This window comes from Diuraphis noxia, unplaced genomic scaffold, assembly GCF_037042655.1.
Source record: "Diuraphis noxia isolate RWA-SAM2 unplaced genomic scaffold, SU_Dnox_SAM2 contig0004, whole genome shotgun sequence".
NCBI lineage: Eukaryota > Metazoa > Arthropoda > Insecta > Hemiptera > Aphididae > Diuraphis > Diuraphis noxia.
In genome coordinates this window covers 17,665,665-17,687,033 of record NW_028301714.1, presented here as the reverse complement: position 1 = coordinate 17,687,033, position 21,369 = coordinate 17,665,665, and the positions used below count along the sequence as shown (strand labels likewise).

The following is a 21,369-nucleotide window of genomic DNA, read 5'->3' as shown; positions in this document are numbered from 1 at the left end:
AGGCATGATTAAAAATGTATGTGTGTTACATAAATCGTTACAACATCATTAGTCAATATAAAAAATATAAATACAAAAATATACTACAATTAATATGAAGTATCGTCGTAAGGTTAGGTTACGTTAGGTTATAAATGAAATTTGTATAATGGAATTTATTTTCAATATTTTTTATATCATTTATAACTTATAAGATAATATTGCTATAAAATATATGATAATTTGTACTGCAGTCTGTGGCGACATATACATGTGAATGTGTTGTAGTTGTGCGCAAACAAGTAATCTATTTTCAGGTAAACGACTGATTTCGTCATGCGCAAGCGAGTCATAGATTTTTAGGTAAAAAATTTTGAATGTGCGCAAACGAGTTTCAGCAAAAATTATACCTAAAATTAAAATGTACCCAGTAAGGTGGTATAATAGTTTGCTTGCCCATACATGATAATCCGTCAATTACTATCAAATTCGCTTGTTATACTAATTACTAATTATTAACTGTATAGATTGTAAATAATTTTAGAGATAAAAAAAAGAACTAATAAGTACATGAAAATTAACCATTTAATAACATGTATTTATAAAAGTAATTTTGTCATAAAAAAATATTCCATGTAGCTGTACATTATTTTATAAAAATATTCAAATTTATTCAATTCTTATATAGGTATATTAATATTTGGTACAAAAACAATATATACATTTATAAATCTCAAAAAATCATTAATATTTAATTTCCGATTGAATATAATTAACTTTACTATTTATATACATTTTAATTTCAATTTTAAATATTGGTAATTTTTATTTATACAAGTATAAAAATAAATTAACTGGAAGACATTTTATTTATTTTTGCCGATTTTGCACAACTTAATAGTACCTATTCAAAACTTAAGATATTTTTGTTTCCTTAATGCGAATAAAAATTACTGATTATTGGATCTTCCATTTCAACAGTAACTAGTACATCTTTGAACTTGTCCAACAATTTTAGTAATTCTGATCGCCTGATATTCTCTAAATACATTATTTCTTCTAAATGATGTTCGCCAGAAAGATAACCTTGTTTCAACAATCTCATTAATAAACGAAAGTCATCAGGATTTGCCGATGCAGGTATATGCATCAATGCTATTTGTTCATCTTCGTCCAAACTGTGAAACATTTCTTCAGCACTTGACATAGAAGAACTATATCCCCCTGAAGACAACTGCAGCCAATTTTCAGATAGTGTCTGGTATGTAGTCATTGGTGCTTCAGATTGGTGTTTGTTATTGTAGTCATGAAATTCTAATTCATCATTATAATAACCCTACAAAAAAATATCTACTTCAGAATGATATTAAATAGAAAACATATGATGATATTTACAAGTCCTTTACTGGATGGCATAAAATACACGTATGTATGAAATTGTAGTAACATTTTGTGCTGTAACAGCCAAATTATTATCTGGATTGTTGTTGAACCACTACTTTTATCTTCGATTGGACACATTTTATACTGCAATGATGTTGGAAAGGAAAATTCAGCCATAACCTATTTTTAAATTTAATAAGTCAATAAAATAAAATTTTCATAAAATGTTATACAGGATGAAATTGTTCGACAAAAACTAATTACCTCCAATAATTTTTGTCCAGGAAACTTCTTTTCAAATTTTTTGGCAAATTTATTGTTGCGTTCGGTTGGAACATTAGGAGCAATGGCATACATGTTTGTTTCGGATAATGGAAATATTACAATTGCGTCACCCCAATAAATCAAATGTCCAGCTATATTAAATACCTGTAAATATGTTAGATTAGATTGATAAGAATAATATTAAATACAGACACATTAACAGTTGTCTCACCTGAGCCAAGGTAAGATCCGAATCAGCAGATAAGGTTTCTAAACTTTTGACTGGGTTATACATATTGATTAGTCGAACAATTGATGGACTAGAATCTTGTGGTAATTTATCCAACAAAACTTTACGATCGGCCATTAACAGCAAACCATGATATGGTCTCAGTCCTTTTAAACACCTTCAAGCACAAAACATACTAATACTGATTTGCATCATCAAATCAAACATTCTCCCACTTGTTAATAGATTCCGGTTCAAAGTATTGTCCGTCTCTATAGAAATGATGAACCTTGTGTGGTAAACAGAAGCTGACATCTACCCAGTCATTCACTTTCAATTTGATTATACCATTAGTAACAACACCTTCAAACACAGATTTCAAATCCTGTGCCAATGAACTGTTCTCGAGGATACTTTCGAAATGTTTATTATTGTCGGCAGATGAATCTAAGTCGCATTCACTATAAGGAAAAATAATCTTGATGATTAAAAGATACAATGTTTCAGATTGTTCTTGAATAAATAATACTAAAATTCAAATTCACCAACTATATTAATTAGTTGGTACCTACTTAACTATTTTTATTTCAAGTAAATACCAGAATCCAGAGTCAATAGATATTTAAATATTTCAATAAAAATTTTATCCTGTACATACAATATTAAACAGCAACTGATTGTACAGCTACATAAAACTTTTTTGAGTTCTTCAAATTATATCAAAGTTGATGTCAAGTATTTAAATATTCCTAAAGACTATTAAGTACATTGGCACATTGTAATTGAAATAGGTTTTTATTTAGGATAAAAAATAATTTATAAATCACATCATCATATTGTAGTAGTAACGAGGGATAAATCACTAATTGAGATCTCACGGTCGTTTTGAAACTCATGGTATTTTAGAATCAAAAGTACATAATTTGTTGCAGTGATTTACCCTTCGAGTATCATCATACATTAATTATATCAACAGTATAAAATAATTGCATATAGATTATGCATAAGATATTACTTAGTACTCATGGCCATGGTATCGTGAATGTAGAGCATATCTTTTATTTGAGAGGATAGATATGCACAACGCTTTTCTTCGTGACGCAGGGCGACACATAATACTTTGCTTAGATCATAGTAGCAGTTTGATATCTGACGGCGGGCAAATGCATCTAATGCAAAAACAATGTTGATCATAATGATTGATGGGCTCTGTGGTTTTTTGTTGTTGCTTTCGCCGCCATTATCACTCCCACCAGTCACAAGCTGCATCGGATGACCAACAAATCGAACATTGTTCACTTTCAGTTCAAACTTGCGATCACACAGCTCCATTTTGACAGCGAATAAGCTAGATATGACATCGTCAGTGAAGATAGTGAGATCGTGTGGTCGTGCTGTCTTTTTCAATACCGAGTATTTGTGCAGAGACCGTTTACGATCGCTCAAGCTCTCCTTGACGGGTCCACCGAAACTGTGGAACGGGTAACGGAATAACAGTTTGTCACCTTTGCTGTCGTTTTTCACCAGATAAATGCACATCGGATTAGTTTCCGAGTCGGTCAAACGGAATGGCGCCGAAGACGATGAATGTGCGGGTCCCCGGTTTGCAGTCATCTTGAATTAAAAATACTTCCGTACAAATAATCAAATAAGTCTTACGCGGTTTTCAAAAATCGGATTAACATTTTTAACCGACGAATATGCTAAAATATAATAATGATTAATGAAAATGAATGGTACTGTACTACGGTCTACTGTCAGTGATCAAACGTGAACGTCTATTGGAATATTGAATAACGCCATAACGGATTCCGTGATAAACACGCCTTTACTGTTATCATGCATTTTGAAAATAAAAACATGGAAAACACAATCGTGATATCTATTTATATATAGAATCTTTTATAATCACTTTCATCTTGCGATGGTGGTGTAATGGTCAGCATAGTTGCCTTCCAAGCAGTTGATCCGGGTTCGATTCCCGGCCATCGCAGTCATTTTTTGCTTTTTTTTCCGATTAATTTAATTTTTGTATTGACACTGAAAAAGTGAAAAATATTCAATACTTAATAGCGAGTTATAAAATATTAATACTACTAATTCTTAAGATGTTTCACTGAAAACTTAAATTTTTAAGAATTATTATATTTTTTCCTGTTAGGTACAAATAACTTTACATATAAACACAACACTTTATCGTAATCAACTTTAATTTTCTTGTAATTTAATATGCTATAATATTATATTGAAGTGTACATGAAGTATGGGCGAATATTTAAGTATTAAATAGACAGAAATTCAGAAACATGCTCAATAGGTACCACGCATTTTTGTGCACATAATAAAATATATTAAATACTTTAATACTACATAATGCTCTAATAATGCTTAAGCAAGACAAATGTTGAACAAACTTATTTCTTCTATGATGTCTTCTGTATTTATCATTTAAAAATGTTATCCATAAAGTCGTAACTAGGCATTTGCATATTTATTTATCGTCAAAAATCCAAATCTGTAATTTTATGATACATTTTTAGACATAGGTATTAATAATATTGATTTTTTTGACATACTATTGAAGGTTATAGAACTAAAGCTTTGATTTTCAGAAAATATTTTCTTTTTTGTAACATTTCAACATTATTTAAACGATAATCAATTCCTAAGCCATTTTATTATTTGAAGTATAAACTGTTAAAGATGTGTCTATTAAAGATATATTAATTTATTTAATGGTTATAAAAGGTAATTCTTATTTAAAATGTTTTTTATTTATTTTTAATATTTACTTAATAGGCCGTTAGAAAAAAAAATTATAGAGCTTATTCTTATATCATATTTTAGTGTTTTTAAGTGCTTGTATAATTTGTTCTTTTTTTTTACTGTATGACGTGGCATGTCCTCTGTCTTAGTCCTTAGTCTAATGTTAATCTTAAATCACATTTTAAATATTTTTATTTAATTTGAAAATATAACTAATAATATAAAAACATAGCAAATATGCAATTCTGAAATGCTTACAGAATAATGAATTATAATATTAGAGCATGGATTTCTATACAACCACATATTTTTATCCTTTTCTTTATTTTGGATTTTTTTCGATATCTTCACGAATCATAATAGTTTGAATCTAATGCATATTTCTACATATTTAATCAGGGGTCTCATTTGGAGTAAAGTCATGGGGTAGCAACAGTAGAAACTCTGAGGTGGGAGAGCTACTGTGCTTTAGCCCTCCCCTCTCCCTCATGAACCAGTGTGAAATCTAAAAAAAACTTTTCAACATTAAATTAATTAAGACAACATTAAACTAATTAATCAATAAATTAGTTATCACTATTTTTTTTTTGTCATAGAAATAGATTTTTTTTTAAAGTAATAATATAAAAATATTATACATGTAGTGATTTTCTGAAGAAAAAAGACAAGAAAATTGTATTTTTTCAAAAATGTCTTGTACTTTATACTGGTTTGTAGGGTAGCATAACAATCAATTTGCTACTCCTATAAAAATGGTACGGTAGCAATTTCTACCCCTCATTACCCCATAATGACGACTATGTATTTAATGGTTATTAAATATTATTTTGCATATCTTTTTTAGCACTAAATAATAACTGAAATAAAGATAGGATAGATAATCGATTACGATAAACGTTATTTTGTGTACCTATATCAAAAAATCTAAAACAATGTACGAGGTGTGGCAAATAAATAACGAGAATTTTTAATTTTATAACATTTATTTAATATTTACAATGATTAATACACCCATGCCTTCACAGTACTCTCCTCCGAGTCTAACACACTTGGTCCAGCGTTCTTCCCATTTCTGGAAGCACTCCTGGAAGTCTCCAGAAGTTAAACTCTTCAAAACCGTTGTTACGGCATGTTGAATGTCCTCCAAATCCTCATAGCGATGTCCTTTCATTGGTTCCTTTAACTTTGGAAATAGCCAGAAGTCCAGTGAAGCCAGATCAGGGCTGTACCGTTGGTGGGGGAGCGTTGTTATGTTCCTACTGGTCAAAAACTGTTGAACTTTTAATGATGAGTGTGCAGACGCATTGTCATGGTGAAGGACCCAACCATTTTTGGCTAATTCCGGCCTCACACGAGACATTCTATGACACAATCGCTTAAGAACTTCAATATAAAATACTCCTGTCACTGTTTGACCTTGTGGAACAAATTCTTTGTGCACAACACCCCTAATATCGAAGAAACAGATCAGCATGGTTTTGATTTGACGTTGCATCGTCTTGCGCTGATTCTCGACTTGATGCAAAACGTGATGCCCATTCGTACACACGTGGTTTTGATAAGCAGTCATTACCAAACACACGCTGTAATTTACGAAAAATTTTGGCCGTTTTTTCACCAGATTTCACCAGAAACTTGGTGACGATTCGTTGCTCGTTTTTCACGTCACACATTTTTGTACGTCACGACACTACACTACTAACTTTAAAAAATCGGAGAGCACAAAATATAACACCGATCACTATCAAATTTGGCAGACTTGTGTATTACCTCGTGAACTTAAGGTCAACAAATTTTCAAGGTATTAGTGTTACCACTATAGGAGATAGAAACAAATTCTCGTTATTTAATTGCCACACCTCGTATATTAAGTTTGGAAAATTCCTTAGACATTTTTTCAGTAAATATTAAAGTTATTAATTTTGTTTAATTTGTAAATTAAAAAAAAAAGCGGATAAGTCGTGGATGTCGCTCTGCTGTACAGTAGGATCAGTAGGTTACAAGTGGGTTACTGTAATAGTGTAATGGATGGAATTAAATTTGAATCCAATATTATTATATCATTGTATACGAAAAACGATTCTGAGCGGAGACGGTTTATCTGTCTAGGATATATTATAGATTATTAAAAAATTTCAAATCTTAGATTTAAAAAGAAATTTTTTTATGAATTTCTATCTAAGATAATTTGAACTTTGCCGTAATTTTTACGTATTTAGTCAAAATTTGAACTATAAATGCTTATAAAAAATAATCAGTCCTATTTATGTTTAATATTTTTCAACTGCTATTATTACAATGTGTTAGAAGCCTTGTATTAAATTTTCAAGTTTTCTAACCAACAAATAAATTTTTATCGATATCTATAGAAAAAAAAACTAAAAAAGTTGAAAAATTAAAATGTCAGTAAACATCTCAAAACAAATCTAAATGTTTTGAAAATTTTATCATATATAGAAAATGCATATATAAAAATTCAGTAAAAATTTCAAGAATCTGCGGTCATTTGTTTTAGAGTTACACCAAAATAAGAAAATCGCCAAATGTGAAATCTAGAGAAAATCCAATGCTGTAAAATTTAAATTTCAAATGGTCATAAAAATTTAATTTGAATTTCCGGTGGACATTTTTTTTGTGATAAAGATTTACAAGCTTATAAAGAATCTTGTATTAAATTTTCAACCTCAGATTTAAAAAGAAATTTTTTTATGAATTTCTTGTTTAAAATAATTTGCGAATTTTTGTGTTTTTGACGTATTTTGTCAAAATTCAAACTTTGAATGCTCAAGGGTTAGGTGTCTTGTATTAAATTTTCAAGCTTTTCTACCCTACAAATACATTTTTATGGATATTAATTTTAAAAAAATAATAATGATCGAAAATTGCAAATACCTATGAATAGTTCAACTTAAGTCGAACTTTTTTGAAAATTGCATGGTGGATAGAATATACTTATATCAACATTCGGTGAACATTTTATGTATCTATGGTCAATTATTTAAAAGTTACATCAAAAACCAAAATCGATTTTATCGAAAAAACTGATTGTGTGTAAAATTTCCCATTTTTCACTTAATTTTTAGTTTGTCTATCCCGATTATTTAGAAAAATATTATAATAATTTTTTTACTTTTGACCCCCCCCCCCCCAAAGTACCAACTAGATTCACTTTCTGGTCGAACGAGGTACTGAAGTCAAAAATCTAAGCACTTTTACTGCCCCAAAACGTGATGACACACAAAAAAAAACACACATCATTGTAATATCAATACATTCCTCGCTCCGCTCAGAACCTAAAATACAATTTTTTTGCATATTTTTATTATTTTAACTGCATTTTATACACCATATTTTAATACTTTTTAGTGAAAAAAACCAGTGCTCTAATTATAATTAATATAAAAACTGTCAAAATTCAATGAAATATTGTAGATATTCATATTTGTCAACGTAATAAAATAATATAATATGGGAACAGGCAATTAGGATAAATAACCATTTCATTATGGAGTTGATTTAGATTACAATATAAAATAAATGGTACTAGTTCAGTGGTCGAAAACAGGCCTGCGTGAGGCGTGACTATTTTATACGACCAATATTTTTTAAGATAAGACTTAAAGATTTGGCTATCAGGTATGGCCATAAAACTTTTTTTAATTTTCGAATGCTTACTGTATTACTAAAAAGATGGTTCCTGGTTTATTTGTGACTTATTAGTTATTATCAAAAACTACAATATTTGGTGTCTATCCAATGTGGGATCTAGAAATCTGGAAGGAGGAATGAAAAGGACAAAGACAATTGATGACTACCATGGGAGTGTATAAAGCCCCCTCCCCAGATGTTATATTTAAATATAAAATCCCTAAAAAAATTCTGGTAAATCACTTGTGCCATTATGTTTATGCTGTATACAATACTGAATCCCAGTGCAATGCATAGACGGTTAACCTGGTTTAAACTGTGTCTACCCCTAGTGATATCTTAAACTTACCAGTTTTTTTTTATCCCACGCATATTTTTCAATTTTCTCCAGTTTCATTAGTTGTGCAATCAATTTTTTTTCACTTTTGTTTCTAAAAACCAGTCTAAAAGATATAAAACACTTGTTTGTATCACAATGTTTTGATATAATAATGATTTTAGTTTTTTCATATTTCCTAATCGAAATTCGGTAGAGCTAAATTGAAAGATAATTGGTTAAAACCCAGATGACAAACCATCACATATCTTATTTAACTTATTATAAAAAATATCGCTATAATCCAACTACATGATGGTAGAATGTAGTAACATATTCTGCGAGTTTTATAATATTATTATATTTATTTTCAAAATGTAGTTGTACAATGAATCCTTAAGAGTTTAAAATGTTGTGTACTTGTATTAAGGCTAAATACTTATTATGTCAGTAAAAAGTTATTTTATGTTGTACCATCATACATATAAGTATGTTCTAAAATCATGTAATTTTGTTTTAAGTATGATTTGTTGAGAAAAATTGCAAAAATACATATAATAAAAAAACCGGTGAACAAAAAAACCGTGTTAAAACAAATTCTGGAATACTTAGGTGGAACTAACCACAGATTATAATAGATTTTTATATAGATTACACGCTTAAAAACACCAGGCAATACCTGAATTTCACTTTTATATTTATTTATTGTTCAAAATTATACTACTATACTAGTTAATATAAATTAAATATAACGTAAATTATGAAAAAAAGTATAGTTAAATTTCAACTAAGATATATTGTTATAAGTTTTTTGTTACTTTTTATTAATATTAGATAAGAAGAATTAAATACTAACTACAGTTACCCAGAGAAAGTACTTAAATATTTAATTGATAAGAACATATTCAATAACAAAATTTTTCACGATTTATAAAACCAATTAAATTTGTTTAGCAGAGAAAGTAAACTCTTATTTAGCAACAAAAGGTACTTTCACCCAATTACAATTTACAACCATTAGTTCAATATATCAGTGATATGTCGTCTGTTTAGGATATACAAAAATGTATGGTTATGAATGATACAATTTTTTAATTCATTTAAATATATTCAGTTAAAAATATTAGTATTTACAAAAACAGTCACATTACAAACAATAAAAATAATGTACTACACTGTATTAACATGTTAATCGATTAACAATTTAAGAAAATAATTTTCACCGATTTTTTTGTGTATATATACATATATATATATATTTGTTTTTAACATAATTACAATTAAATTAAAATCGGGGTGGAGGAATTAAAATGTAGAAAACATTTGTGTCTGTTTAACACTGCTTAATAATTTATGGTAGAGTATAAATGATTCTACCATGGAGTAAAGATACCTTATATCAATCGCTTTCAGACGCAACTGCATTAATTTTTCTCCGTTTTTTTGTTTGTCTTGGTTTTATAACTTCTTCCTCCTATATGAATAGAAAAATCACATAAATACTTAAATTAAAAAATTCATTCAACAAAATTTTTTTACTTACTTCACTAGAATCTTCAGAGCTCTCTGACAGGTCTTTTATCACAGACTTGGCATTTTTTTTATTACTATTACCAAACGTAGGAGCTGCTTTACGACCACGTTTACCACTTGTTGAATTTCTATTGGTAGTTGGTGTATGTGTTTCATCTTCTTCAAGCAACTGAAAAAGGTTGCTAAACAACATGCGCTGGGTATCTGTACATGCAGCTTGTGCAATTTGTAAAGCTTTTTGCATGCCTTCAGCGCGAAACAGTACAGGACAAGTACCCCGACTGCGAATGCGTTCCATGTGACCAAGTATTCGCTCAGCACTAGGTGGCGCTACACCTCCTCTAGAACCTAAACCCTGTCCTGAAATAGAATATATTATATAATACAACTTTTTGTTAGAACAACCAGCTATATATAAACAAAATAAATTACCTTGTCCGCGTTTTCGTTTGGTTGGAGACACAACTGGGCATCTACTAATTAATAGTTGAGAAACAAGATTAGCTACATTATCTCCATGTTCCAAATACCAACTAGATATCACAGATATAACAAATTGGTCATTTAAAGGTTTAATTTCTCTACATAGTATAGGTTTCAATAATTCTAAAGTGGGCCTAAAAAAACGATTTAAAATTTATTAATAATTAATTTTTAATGTAGTGCATTTAAATTAAAACAAAATAAACTTACTTTTCTTTTTTTAGTGTGAGCAAAATACTAGTCAAGGTCTCAGGGTGGTTATTATAGTCTAATTTTGTGATATTTGATAATATTACTTTAATATCAATGTCATGTGCAGACACCAGTTGCCAAAAAAAGTATTGTTCCATTGTTTCCCAATCCAATGAACTAGTTGCTAATGATGGTACTGCGTCAGATCGAAACATGCTTAATTTACCTAATAAATAATTATGTTATTAATTAATAAAAATATATTTTTAAGTGTTAAAAAAAAAATACCTTGTAAAATCAGACAAATTATTTCTTGTATTTGTGAGCCATCAATAGTAGATACAACTAAATGTAAGAAATCTTCATTTCCAACAACAATCTTTGAAAACTGATCATAGACAGCCGGAATCAGCCAACAAAACATTGATGTATCATCTTCTTGGCACAACTGAAGATCACTCAATAAACATTCATTTAATTCAACTTCTTGAGTTTCACAAAATTCTTTATATACATGAGACTTGATACCACTTAAAATAAAAAATTAAAATTAAGATTAATTATTGTTACATTAATTTATTTTTTAATTTTAAACTTACTTAATTTTCCTATCAGAGTTGTTGTTTATTAAGCTGCTCACTTGCAAATAATAAAGTAATAAATATCCAATTCTGGTTTGGTGTGTTCTCATTTCAGCTAGCAATGAAAAAAGTTGTAACCTACGTGAATCTTCTTCAGCAAATTGGGTTAGACTACGGAACATAACAAATATTGGTTTACCAATACTGTCTTCCAATGCACTATAAAATTTAACATAAAATCAAAAATAATTAGTTTGTGTTAAAGTATGAAGGTAATCAATGATAAATAATTCATATTTTGTATTCCTAGATTTGATATATAAATGCATATAGAACATCAGTAATATATAAATTAATAATAATACATAATTTTAGTCAATAATAATTTTTTCAATATCTTCTAAAGTTATTACAAGTATGCTCATGTTTTTTCCACATTTATAAGTATTTTATTTTATACTTAATAAAAAAAATTGTATTAATATAAGTTAAAAGCTGAATATTCCAGCTTCACCCGTGTGCAGTTTTTTTTTTTATGTAAAAAATCTTATATAGTACAAACACTATATAGGTGTATCTCAGTTTGAGTAAAATCAGTTTTAGTGTAGTACCTTAGTTGACAGACAAATTGGCGTCAAGCTATTTAGCTATGTGAAATAATTCAAACTAAACTGGCAACTAAAAACCACGTTATATTATTTAATGTGGTTTAAACTAATTACTCTCTAAACTTTTCTTACATCTCTAAAGCAATTTTTTGAAGTGTCGATAAAATTTGTTTGGCCCAATCAAAATACTTGAAAATTTAATACAATGTTTTTCATAAGTTATTAAAAAAATGATAAGAATACATAGATACAATTTTTTTTTTATTAGCACTTGAAGTTCAAATATTGACAAAAATTCGTCAAAACCGTGAATATTTGCAAATTATTTTAAAGTTGAAAAATCATAAAAATGTTTGTGTTCATAACTAAGGAATAAAAATACAACATTATGTTTTCCATAAGTTTTTCTTCAAGCAGCTATAGAGAAAACTCGAAGCGTCATTATAGGAAAAATGTTTTGAGTGTTTGAGTTTTAAGTTTTTATGAAACCAGGTATATGTATATCTATAATAATATAAGGTATTATGAATTATGATAACTACATGCAATGTTTTTGGAAAAATTGATTAACCATGCCTTATGCGTCCTAATTGAAAAATAAAATATTTGTTTCAAAATAGAATATATGACAATATTTAAATATAATATATCCTAGACAGACAAATCATCTCTGTTCAGAATCGTTTTTCGTATACAATGATACCTATCATTGCATTCAAATCTAACCTACCCTAGTCAGAGGTCCACCCCACCACCTAATGTACAGCAGAGCGACATCCACTTACCCGCTTTTTTTATTTGAGACCATAGAGAAAAGAATTAGATGCATGCTTGTACTTGATCTGCCTGAGTAACTAATGGCTAACATTTATAAAAAAAAAGTTTTAACCGTGAATCTTAAGATTTGAGCTACCTTTTTAAAATGCAAGTAGAAAATCTTTTCTTATCCCACATCTACAACAACATTAGAGAAATCACTATTCCAAATGTCAAGAATATTCTAATAAATTATGTAATTTTTGAAATGTAGTTATAAATGAGTGAGTGGTAATTGGCTAAAATATACATTATATATTAGATATTTATTTTTAAGTACCTAATTATTATTAATTAATGACAACAATTATACAGGTTTTAATAAATTTCTAAATGGATAAAATAAAGATAATATTAAATTTTTTGGTTTGGCCAAAAATTAGAAGGGTATGATTTTGGTTCAAAAGTTTTTCACCTATTAGTATAACCTTACTCAGTTGAGTAATCCTAAGCACTCATCAAATGTATTCTATACATATTGTAGTATTAAATGAAATTAATAAAAAATAATAACTTACTCATCATTAAGGACAGATGGAAAGATCTTTTCTTCAATTTGATTTTTCAATAGACAAGAAATACAAGAGCCTAATGCTGCAATCATTTCTGGATATATATCATCATCTTGTACAATTAACTGAACTATTTTCTCCATAGCTTCACATTTTCTTTCGTTATCCTTTTCAAAATATAAACTTTCAGTCTCTAGTCTCAATTCTTTGGTTAGAGTTTGCAAAGCTTCTTTATCCAAATCAAGAGGAAGTACACTTTTTTCTTTTAGTTTAACTTTCACTGAAATCAAATTAATTTGAGTATTAATATGAATACATTTTTTGAGTAAAGTGAGAAAGGATCTTGGCGTAGGGTTGGGTTTTAATCTCCAACTAAGCTGATTGACACCAGGGACCCATTTCACACTGAACAGTGTATATTTACATACTACATAAAGTTATCCAAATTGTATTTTAATGATTTGGATAACCTTGTATATTTTAATTGATTAGCATACATGGGGTTGTTTTAATAGCAGGTACACTGTTATTTTCAAGAATAATGTTTTTCTTGGGGCTTGTTTCAGATTCTTCGTCACTAAATGAGATATCATCATTTTCTGAAATTAACTCATCTTTAAGTGATATAAGTAAATTATCCATTATGTCATCGTTTTTGATAGGATCACCTGAAATAAAAATTGGATAGATTAATTTATATTGTTTAATATTAAGTATACAATTTATTTTTTATTTTTAACTGTGAAATCATTATATTGAAAAACAGTTAATTTTTATAAAACTTTAAATACATGAAGTTATGAAATTTAAAATTCATTTGGAATCAAGCAGTTTATTTTATATGGTTTTAACATATCGAGTAATTTATTTAAGGCTAGACATTCATTATTCAAAAATATTTTTTTTACATGGTTTCAAGTCATTACAAACAATGTTTTTGTTAAAAAATTATATTTTAAATATTTGTATATTTTTTATTTTTTAAATTACAATTACAACAACAGTGTAAATTTAATATTTAAAGCAGAATTTTTTCCTCAGTATTTTAATACATAAAAGTTGAATTTAGAATTAGTAGTATGAGATATAAGTATTTTAATTTTATATGAACACTCTACTTCGCTCACATACACTTTAAATGACTAGAACCATATCAGATTTTTTTTTCAAACATTTATACTTTTTGAAATAATGAGTGTTCGGTGACAAAGAACCACCCATATTTAACATTGCTTGTTAGTAAAATAGATAAATGTTCAATTTGTACCCAACATTTTTTTTTTAAACAAAAAATATTTCGGATTAAGTAAAATAAAAAAAGTGGATTCACCTATAATTATTATAGAGTAGAAAAAAAGAAAATATAAAATGTTAGAATTTCATGTATAATAATTTCCAAAAAACATCATTACTTTTAGAAATAATAAATTTCCTTTGTTAAAAGATTCACTATTATAGGAATTTCTAATTTAATTATCATAAATAAAAATATATATTACCTTGAACGGCAGGTGGATCACAAAATTCTCGGAAAGTACTTTGTATCATGGCTCTAAGTTCACCATCTATTCGAGGATTTGTAAACAAAGGAACTAATGAAGCCAACACTCTTTTATCAAGAATTTGCCGTAATGAAACAAAAATACCATTGCGTATTCTCTCAGATTGAGCTGGATAAAAATTAGGAATAATCTGAAATAAAAAAATATTTAATAATAAATTATGAACAATGTTATTCATTTTATGAAAATAAATTTACAATTGCCCACTATAAGAAACAATTTGAATATTTCTATTAAACTAATAAATTAGAAGTATGACCTATACCTAAGTATCCAGGGTACTTTTAAACTATGACACAAAATTAAGATATATTTTTTTAGAGTACTACCAGAAAATTTAATAGTTACTTTAAAAACATAATAAGGGGCTAATGTAAGAACAATTGTTTTAACAGTTATTTCTTTGTCTTGTTTATACTCTCATATCTATATAGATGTTAAAACAGTACAGACTCTTCCATAAGACCATAAAACCACACTGTCTACCAGACTATCTCTATCATATACATTTATTCTTCTTTTGTATGCTTGATAATGATGAAAAGTTATATTTTGAATATATCAATGCAATACTTTGTACTATCATAATCTAACCTACCAAATAACCCCCTGCACATGTCTATGAATTGATAAAATAAATTTATATCAGTCATTGTTATCATCTAATATTAGTAAATAGTAATATCAGAATCTATTAAAAAATTAAGTTATAAAATATATAATTACTCGGCATAAAAAGTCCAGCAAACTGGCAGTTACTGTTGGATGAATACGTAATGAGTTAAGCATAACTAAAATTGCTGGTTCTGTAAAAAAAAAAAAATATCTATTATAATGATGTAAGTAATTTAATATAAACTATATAATCCAGTACTTTGATGTAAGTAATTTAATATAAACTATATAATCCAGTACTTTGATTAGTTAAAATACATTTTAATGTAATATGATAAATTAAAATACAAGTTAAAAGGATGAAGCATAATATATATGTTTTGTTTATGCACCAAATTCTATATTATGTAGTTAAGTAATACTAAAGAAAATTTACCAACTAACAAATTTGTAGAGGATAATATGAAATGGGCTCAAGCATAGTTTTTCTTCATCCAATTATTCTAACTCATTATATGAATATGACAAAAAACTTAGTGCTTAGGTCCAGTTTAAAAATATTTAAAAATCCAATAAAAATTATATAAATTTGTTTTAAAATTAACTATCAAAAATGTAATTAAAAATCCAGTAAATAAATTTGCTATTTTGTGTATTTTAAATAGACAATATATTTAGGTGTAATGTTGTCTTAAGATTTTAAACAGCTACTAATGACTTACCAATATTCATAATATTATCATGTTTTGGATCATAACAAACCCAATCATAAAATAGAGCCATTTTGGCATTTGCTAAAGCTATATTTGACGTACACGTAGTAATAAGCCAACCAATCACAGCCCAACGAGGTATAATGTCGGAACACAACAACTCATTTGTAGGATGTATTAGTCCAACAATAAATCGAATTAAATCACTTCTTAGAGATTGTGCTTCAGGTGTATTTAAATACTGCAAGATAAAAACAATATTATTTGAGAAAATAAAACTAATTTTTAATTTTACTTTATTTTGGAACCATTCCTGGTATCTTTTGTGATGACCGAATCGAACTGAAGAAGTGAAGAACACTAATTTACGTTCCATATCAGGTGTTAATCGTGATTGTAAAAACCTTCTAGATGTTCGGGTTTCTAATATTTGTATAATACCTATAAACAAAAAAAAAATAAAAAATAAAAAATAAAATATTTTAACAAAACATAACTTTTTGCTCTAACTATAACTACCATTTGTTAAGCTTGGACTTAATGATTGAGGATTATGTAGTAAATCTTTCCACAATGTTTCAAATTCTTGTATACGTGAAACATTTTGTAATAATCTGATTAGATCTCGCCCAATAACTAAACAATCTGTGAATCGATCACGTAGTAAAGATATAGTGAACACCACTTCTCGATTGCGTAGAGGAATTAAACTAGAGTGATCTTCAATAAAACGTAAAAAAGAATACACAACAGATGCTATCAACCAAGGAAATCTTTCTAACCATTTTCTAAAAAAAAAAAAAACCTCAAACAAAATGTAATTAAAATAAATATTACAATATAAATCATACCTATGATCTTGATAAAGATCAAGAAGATATTCAATGAGTGCAATATTGGTTGAGGAAATGTCACCACCTGCTGCGTTTCTCATCAGGTTCCAACATAAGTTATCTACACCAGCAATGTTGTTGCGCACCATTTCGCGGACTAGCCACAACAGTTGTTTGCGAGGAGGATCTAGAAGTCGACTCCATTTTTCTAATGTAAATTGTTGTAAATGAGATATAACACTTTGCAGACCATCACGTGATAACAAAGTTAAATCTCTGTATATCTGTAAAAAGAATTAATGTAGAATTAATATTATTTTATGTTAAAAATTGCAAATAAATTGGTAAATTGTACAGTCAAGAAAGTTGTCAACAAATAGTTAAATGTATAAAAATGTAGGTATATATTTTTATACAGTACTGAACAGACTACCAAGGAATATACTAATCTAATTGGAGTTATATTAAATACAGTACCTAACCTTTAATCAAAAGCAGTTATGTCATTCTCAAGAGCTATGACCTGTGTATTATAAATATTAAAGAGACCATATTATGGTTCTTTTTACTTAACCCCACCAAAATCAAGAACCTGTTGTTGTTTAGTACCTACTTTAATTCTAGAAAACAAACAAAATGAATACAAATTAAAAAAATATTTGTCTTTTAGGAAAAAAAAAGTAATGAATAAATGAGAATTGAGAATTAATGTTTACTGATTTTCTTGTACATATCAAAGTTTTAAACAACAACAATAACAGTTTTGAATTACTGTGTGATAAGTATAAATTATATTAAATGAATACGGCGCATATACCATGACAAATAATATTTATACAACACGCCACAAAACAAAAATGAAATTGAAAACTTCATAGTACCAAAGTAGGTACATACTTTAAAAACATTTTCAACAATATAAGGCATCAGCTCACGCATACATACTTTTTCAGCATTTTTTGTGTCTAGGAGCACAGCAGTCAGCAGCCCCAAACTGATGACTTCCTCTTGGCTCTTGTCCTTGCTGATGTGGCTGGTGAGCGCGTCATGGTACTCGCGATCGTTGAGGCCAGTCGTTAGGCTCTGGAGGGTTTGATAACATCGTTCATATTTCTAAGGGATAAAACAAAATAAAGACCCGATATCGATGGATACTACGACGACGGTCAACGCACACGGCTCGCGCACACAACGTACGATATTATACGACGACGACGTGCGGGTCGTGCACACACACACGGCACGGCATTGTTATAGTATCATTGCGTACAAGAGTGCGAGCAAGGTACGGCGCGACAGAGCGGTTGATCGTCGACGACTGCGCTTACCTCTTCGATCTCGTCCTTGCGTTCGATCACCGAATATGTGAACAACTTCAGCTGCTGTGGCTGCTGCTGCTGGGCTGCCATGGTTCCACGGTAATACGGCTATCATCAAACAACAATATACCGCAACACCACCACCACCACCACCATAATAATATCACCAAATCCTGTACAGTGTTCTTGATAGTACACCACCCGTTTTGCTGTTGCTGCCGCTCACGTATCGTCGACGCGCACATGGACCAGAATTTCGGTGGCCAGACCCATGTTCCGGCGTGGGAGGTCGGTGGTCCCTGCAGACCACGAGATTATGCGTAGTCTGCTATGACGTTATTGTAGATAGTCACTACCTACCTACGTGTTCGTCGCTCGGTTCGGTGACGCGCGCACACGCGATGCGTCTCGGCGAATGGTCCAATCGACACTACGACAGTGGCGACTGGCGAGCGACGAGTAATGACGACTGATAAGTAATGACAACGGGTCGGTCAAGCCCTAAGCTGAAGTGTTCCGTATGTGTGCGTGACACGATCGAGCCAAGGACGTCTTGAGAGCTGATCGTTGTCACCGCGCTCGAACAATGCACCAACGGTCGATGCAGACTCGGCGACGGTGGTTATTGTTTTGTTTCGTCTTCTGTGACACTATGGCAGCGACCAGCAATTCGCTTCGAGACACGGTGTGACGTTCGCTGAAACGTTTTTCGTTTATTTATGTATTTGTTTTTTTTTCGTAGTCAGTTCGAAACACGATAACGCCGCGCGCCCACCGGACTCTAACGCGCGTGTGTAAGTGCGTGCGATAATGAATAAAATAATAATAATAATAATAATAATAAATAATAATAATAATAAAAAATAATAATATTATAACGTCTCCTCGGTCCTCGGCGGACGACGGACGACCAGTGACGGCGACGGAACTATCGAGTGGGAGAGCGGCGCAAGGATAGAGGATTTTTGGCGTCGCACAAAAAAATTCTGTGCGTGCCTATAGGCTATATTATTATTACGATGGTGCCCGATATCGGCCACACCGCGTGTGGGATATTATCGTGTGTGCACTGTGCGTTGTGTATGTTAATGTGATAGTATTAAAAAAAAAAAAAAAAAACGAAATTTCGAAAGAAAGAGAAACAAATACACCGCGACCAGCCTACGGTGAGAGATAAAGTATGGGCGAGTGCCGAGGGGGAGTGTGCTGGGTGTGATAGCACACTGTGCCAGTGTGAACTGTTAGTGAGAGAGTGTGCGCGCGCACGCTTTTGGTAACGACTACAACAGACCAGTGTCGGCGTGGTCCACTTTAAAACGCGCGGGGCCGCTTGGGCTTCGGGCACTGTTCCGATACTCGATAGCGAATGCTGACTGTCGACTGCCGAGTGTTGAGCCTGACTGCCCTGACTGAATGTCGCTTGAGCGCTGAGCGGCAAGCGCCTCGCGCACCGAGCTACGGCTGTCGAGCCCCGGCGGCACTGCCGCCGTATAGATACGGACAACGACGACGTATGTACTATAAACAATGTTCGGCCGCCGCCAGTAGTAGTACTACGCTAACTTACGTACAGACGGTACACACGGCTATGAGCTATGACATCCCATGTTGTTGCCTGTATTAAGCAGCCGTCGTATTTTTTTTATTTTCTTCTGTCCTCAATATTTGTTCAAACGCCAGAACGTTCCGTTTCTGATTCTTTCCCCCACTCTGGTCCATAAAACAGGAAATATCATAATGATATTGCTCATGAAAAACCGTAAACACGATTAATACAATTTGTCTTTTCTGTTTATTATGATTGTCACTACGCGTTACTTGTCTTATACAACGACATTTCTCATATTCTTATTATAACTTAATCGCACGTTACTGCCAATGTATGAATACAATTTATTAAAGACCTATATGCTGCTCCTCCCTAACAAATTCATTAATATTTAATAATACACTGTAATTAATGGTAATTAATATTCCTACTACCTATATTAAATGCTGTTCTGGACTCCTGCTAGTTGTTATAATTAGGTATCAAACTATCAACGTACTGTCATAGGAAATTTCAGGGTTTTATATTATAGCTAACTTTAGTTGCCTTATTTATATTGTCTCCAGACACGCGACGTAAATACGTAATCCACTATCCATGTTCACGTATGGATTTCGGGCGGCGAGTGGGGTGAGAGCTGAGAGCGTAGCTCACTCTGTCGGGTGACCGCCTCTGCCTTGCCTTGCACTTCTCCCAAAAACGCTCCATCGAACCGGTGTGTGTGTGTGTGTGTGAAGCAAACTCTCTACTCTCTAGTATTAAAGTCGACCATAGTCTACACTCTACAGCCGAATTACCTCCGCTTCATTCGTTAGTCGATGTAATTTTGGTACCACTCAAATCGCATTGCTGCTGTGTGCCTGTGTCCCGCGAATACCAAGCACCTAGAAATTAGAATCGGTCATGTCCAAAATTATTTAATTTTAACAACTATTAGCGTTAAATTCCTCAGAATCCAGACACTTAATTTCACTGTAAAATATATAGAGTAAGATATTATACTCTACTCCTCCAAGGTTTTGAGATATTTGACATCATGTAGGTACAATGTATGCACTATGCAGGTTTTCCTCGACTGTTATGTACCTACTCTAACTAGGCTATATTGTGCCCTTCATGGACGTGTTTAAGGAGGGCAAAACAGGGCCTAGAATGAGTAGAATGACCCCCCTAGAATTATAAATTTATTTTCCAAAGTACTATCTGTAACACTCCAATTTAGTAAACATGGATTACTTTATATTAATTCTAGCGTTAAATGTATAAAAAAATCTTTATTCATTTTTAAAATTAATTCGCTCCTACTAATTTATAGATAAGTTTTTGAAAATAGAGTTTTAAAAATTGATGTGTTATATATAGGTTTAGGTAGGTTACGACCTAAGTATAAAATATTAAGAACCAAATTCGAAGAATAGATATCATTTAATATTTTCACGGATGCAAACTTTTTTCACATGAATATCAA

At 30.5% G+C, this 21,369-nt stretch overlaps 2 protein-coding genes and 1 non-coding gene across 3 annotated transcripts; 1 reads left to right on the top strand and 2 right to left on the bottom strand.

The window, feature by feature from the left end:
* Positions 1 to 625: 625 nt before the first annotated feature.
* Positions 626 to 3,895, bottom strand: Nprl3 (GATOR complex protein Nprl3). Its single transcript, XM_015515168.2, has 6 exons — positions 2,871 to 3,895; positions 2,092 to 2,316; positions 1,859 to 2,033; positions 1,627 to 1,791; positions 1,375 to 1,542; positions 626 to 1,315 (listed from the first exon to the last, which is right to left on the bottom strand). The coding sequence occupies exons 1-6, from the start codon at positions 3,467 to 3,469 to the stop codon at positions 914 to 916; spliced, it is 1,734 nt and encodes a 577-aa protein (XP_015370654.2). The 5' UTR covers positions 3,470 to 3,895; the 3' UTR covers positions 626 to 913.
* TRNAG-UCC (transfer RNA glycine (anticodon UCC)) lies at positions 3,777 to 3,848 on the top strand. The gene has a single exon. It is a non-coding gene; the product is annotated as a tRNA-Gly (tRNA).
* A 5,370-nt stretch (positions 3,896 to 9,265) lies between the features above and the next one.
* On the bottom strand, positions 9,266 to 19,730 carry IntS3 (integrator complex subunit 3). Its single transcript, XM_015515178.2, has 17 exons — positions 18,713 to 19,730; positions 18,362 to 18,651; positions 17,979 to 18,146; positions 17,052 to 17,317; positions 16,720 to 16,988; positions 16,496 to 16,641; positions 16,210 to 16,441; positions 15,599 to 15,678; positions 14,810 to 15,002; positions 13,808 to 13,978; positions 13,317 to 13,590; positions 11,393 to 11,593; positions 11,082 to 11,323; positions 10,812 to 11,019; positions 10,551 to 10,735; positions 10,129 to 10,478; positions 9,266 to 10,059 (listed from the first exon to the last, which is right to left on the bottom strand). The coding sequence occupies exons 2-17, from the start codon at positions 18,440 to 18,442 to the stop codon at positions 9,985 to 9,987; spliced, it is 3,141 nt and encodes a 1,046-aa protein (XP_015370664.2). The 5' UTR covers positions 18,443 to 18,651; positions 18,713 to 19,730; the 3' UTR covers positions 9,266 to 9,984.
* Between the last annotated feature and the right edge of the window lie 1,639 nt (positions 19,731 to 21,369).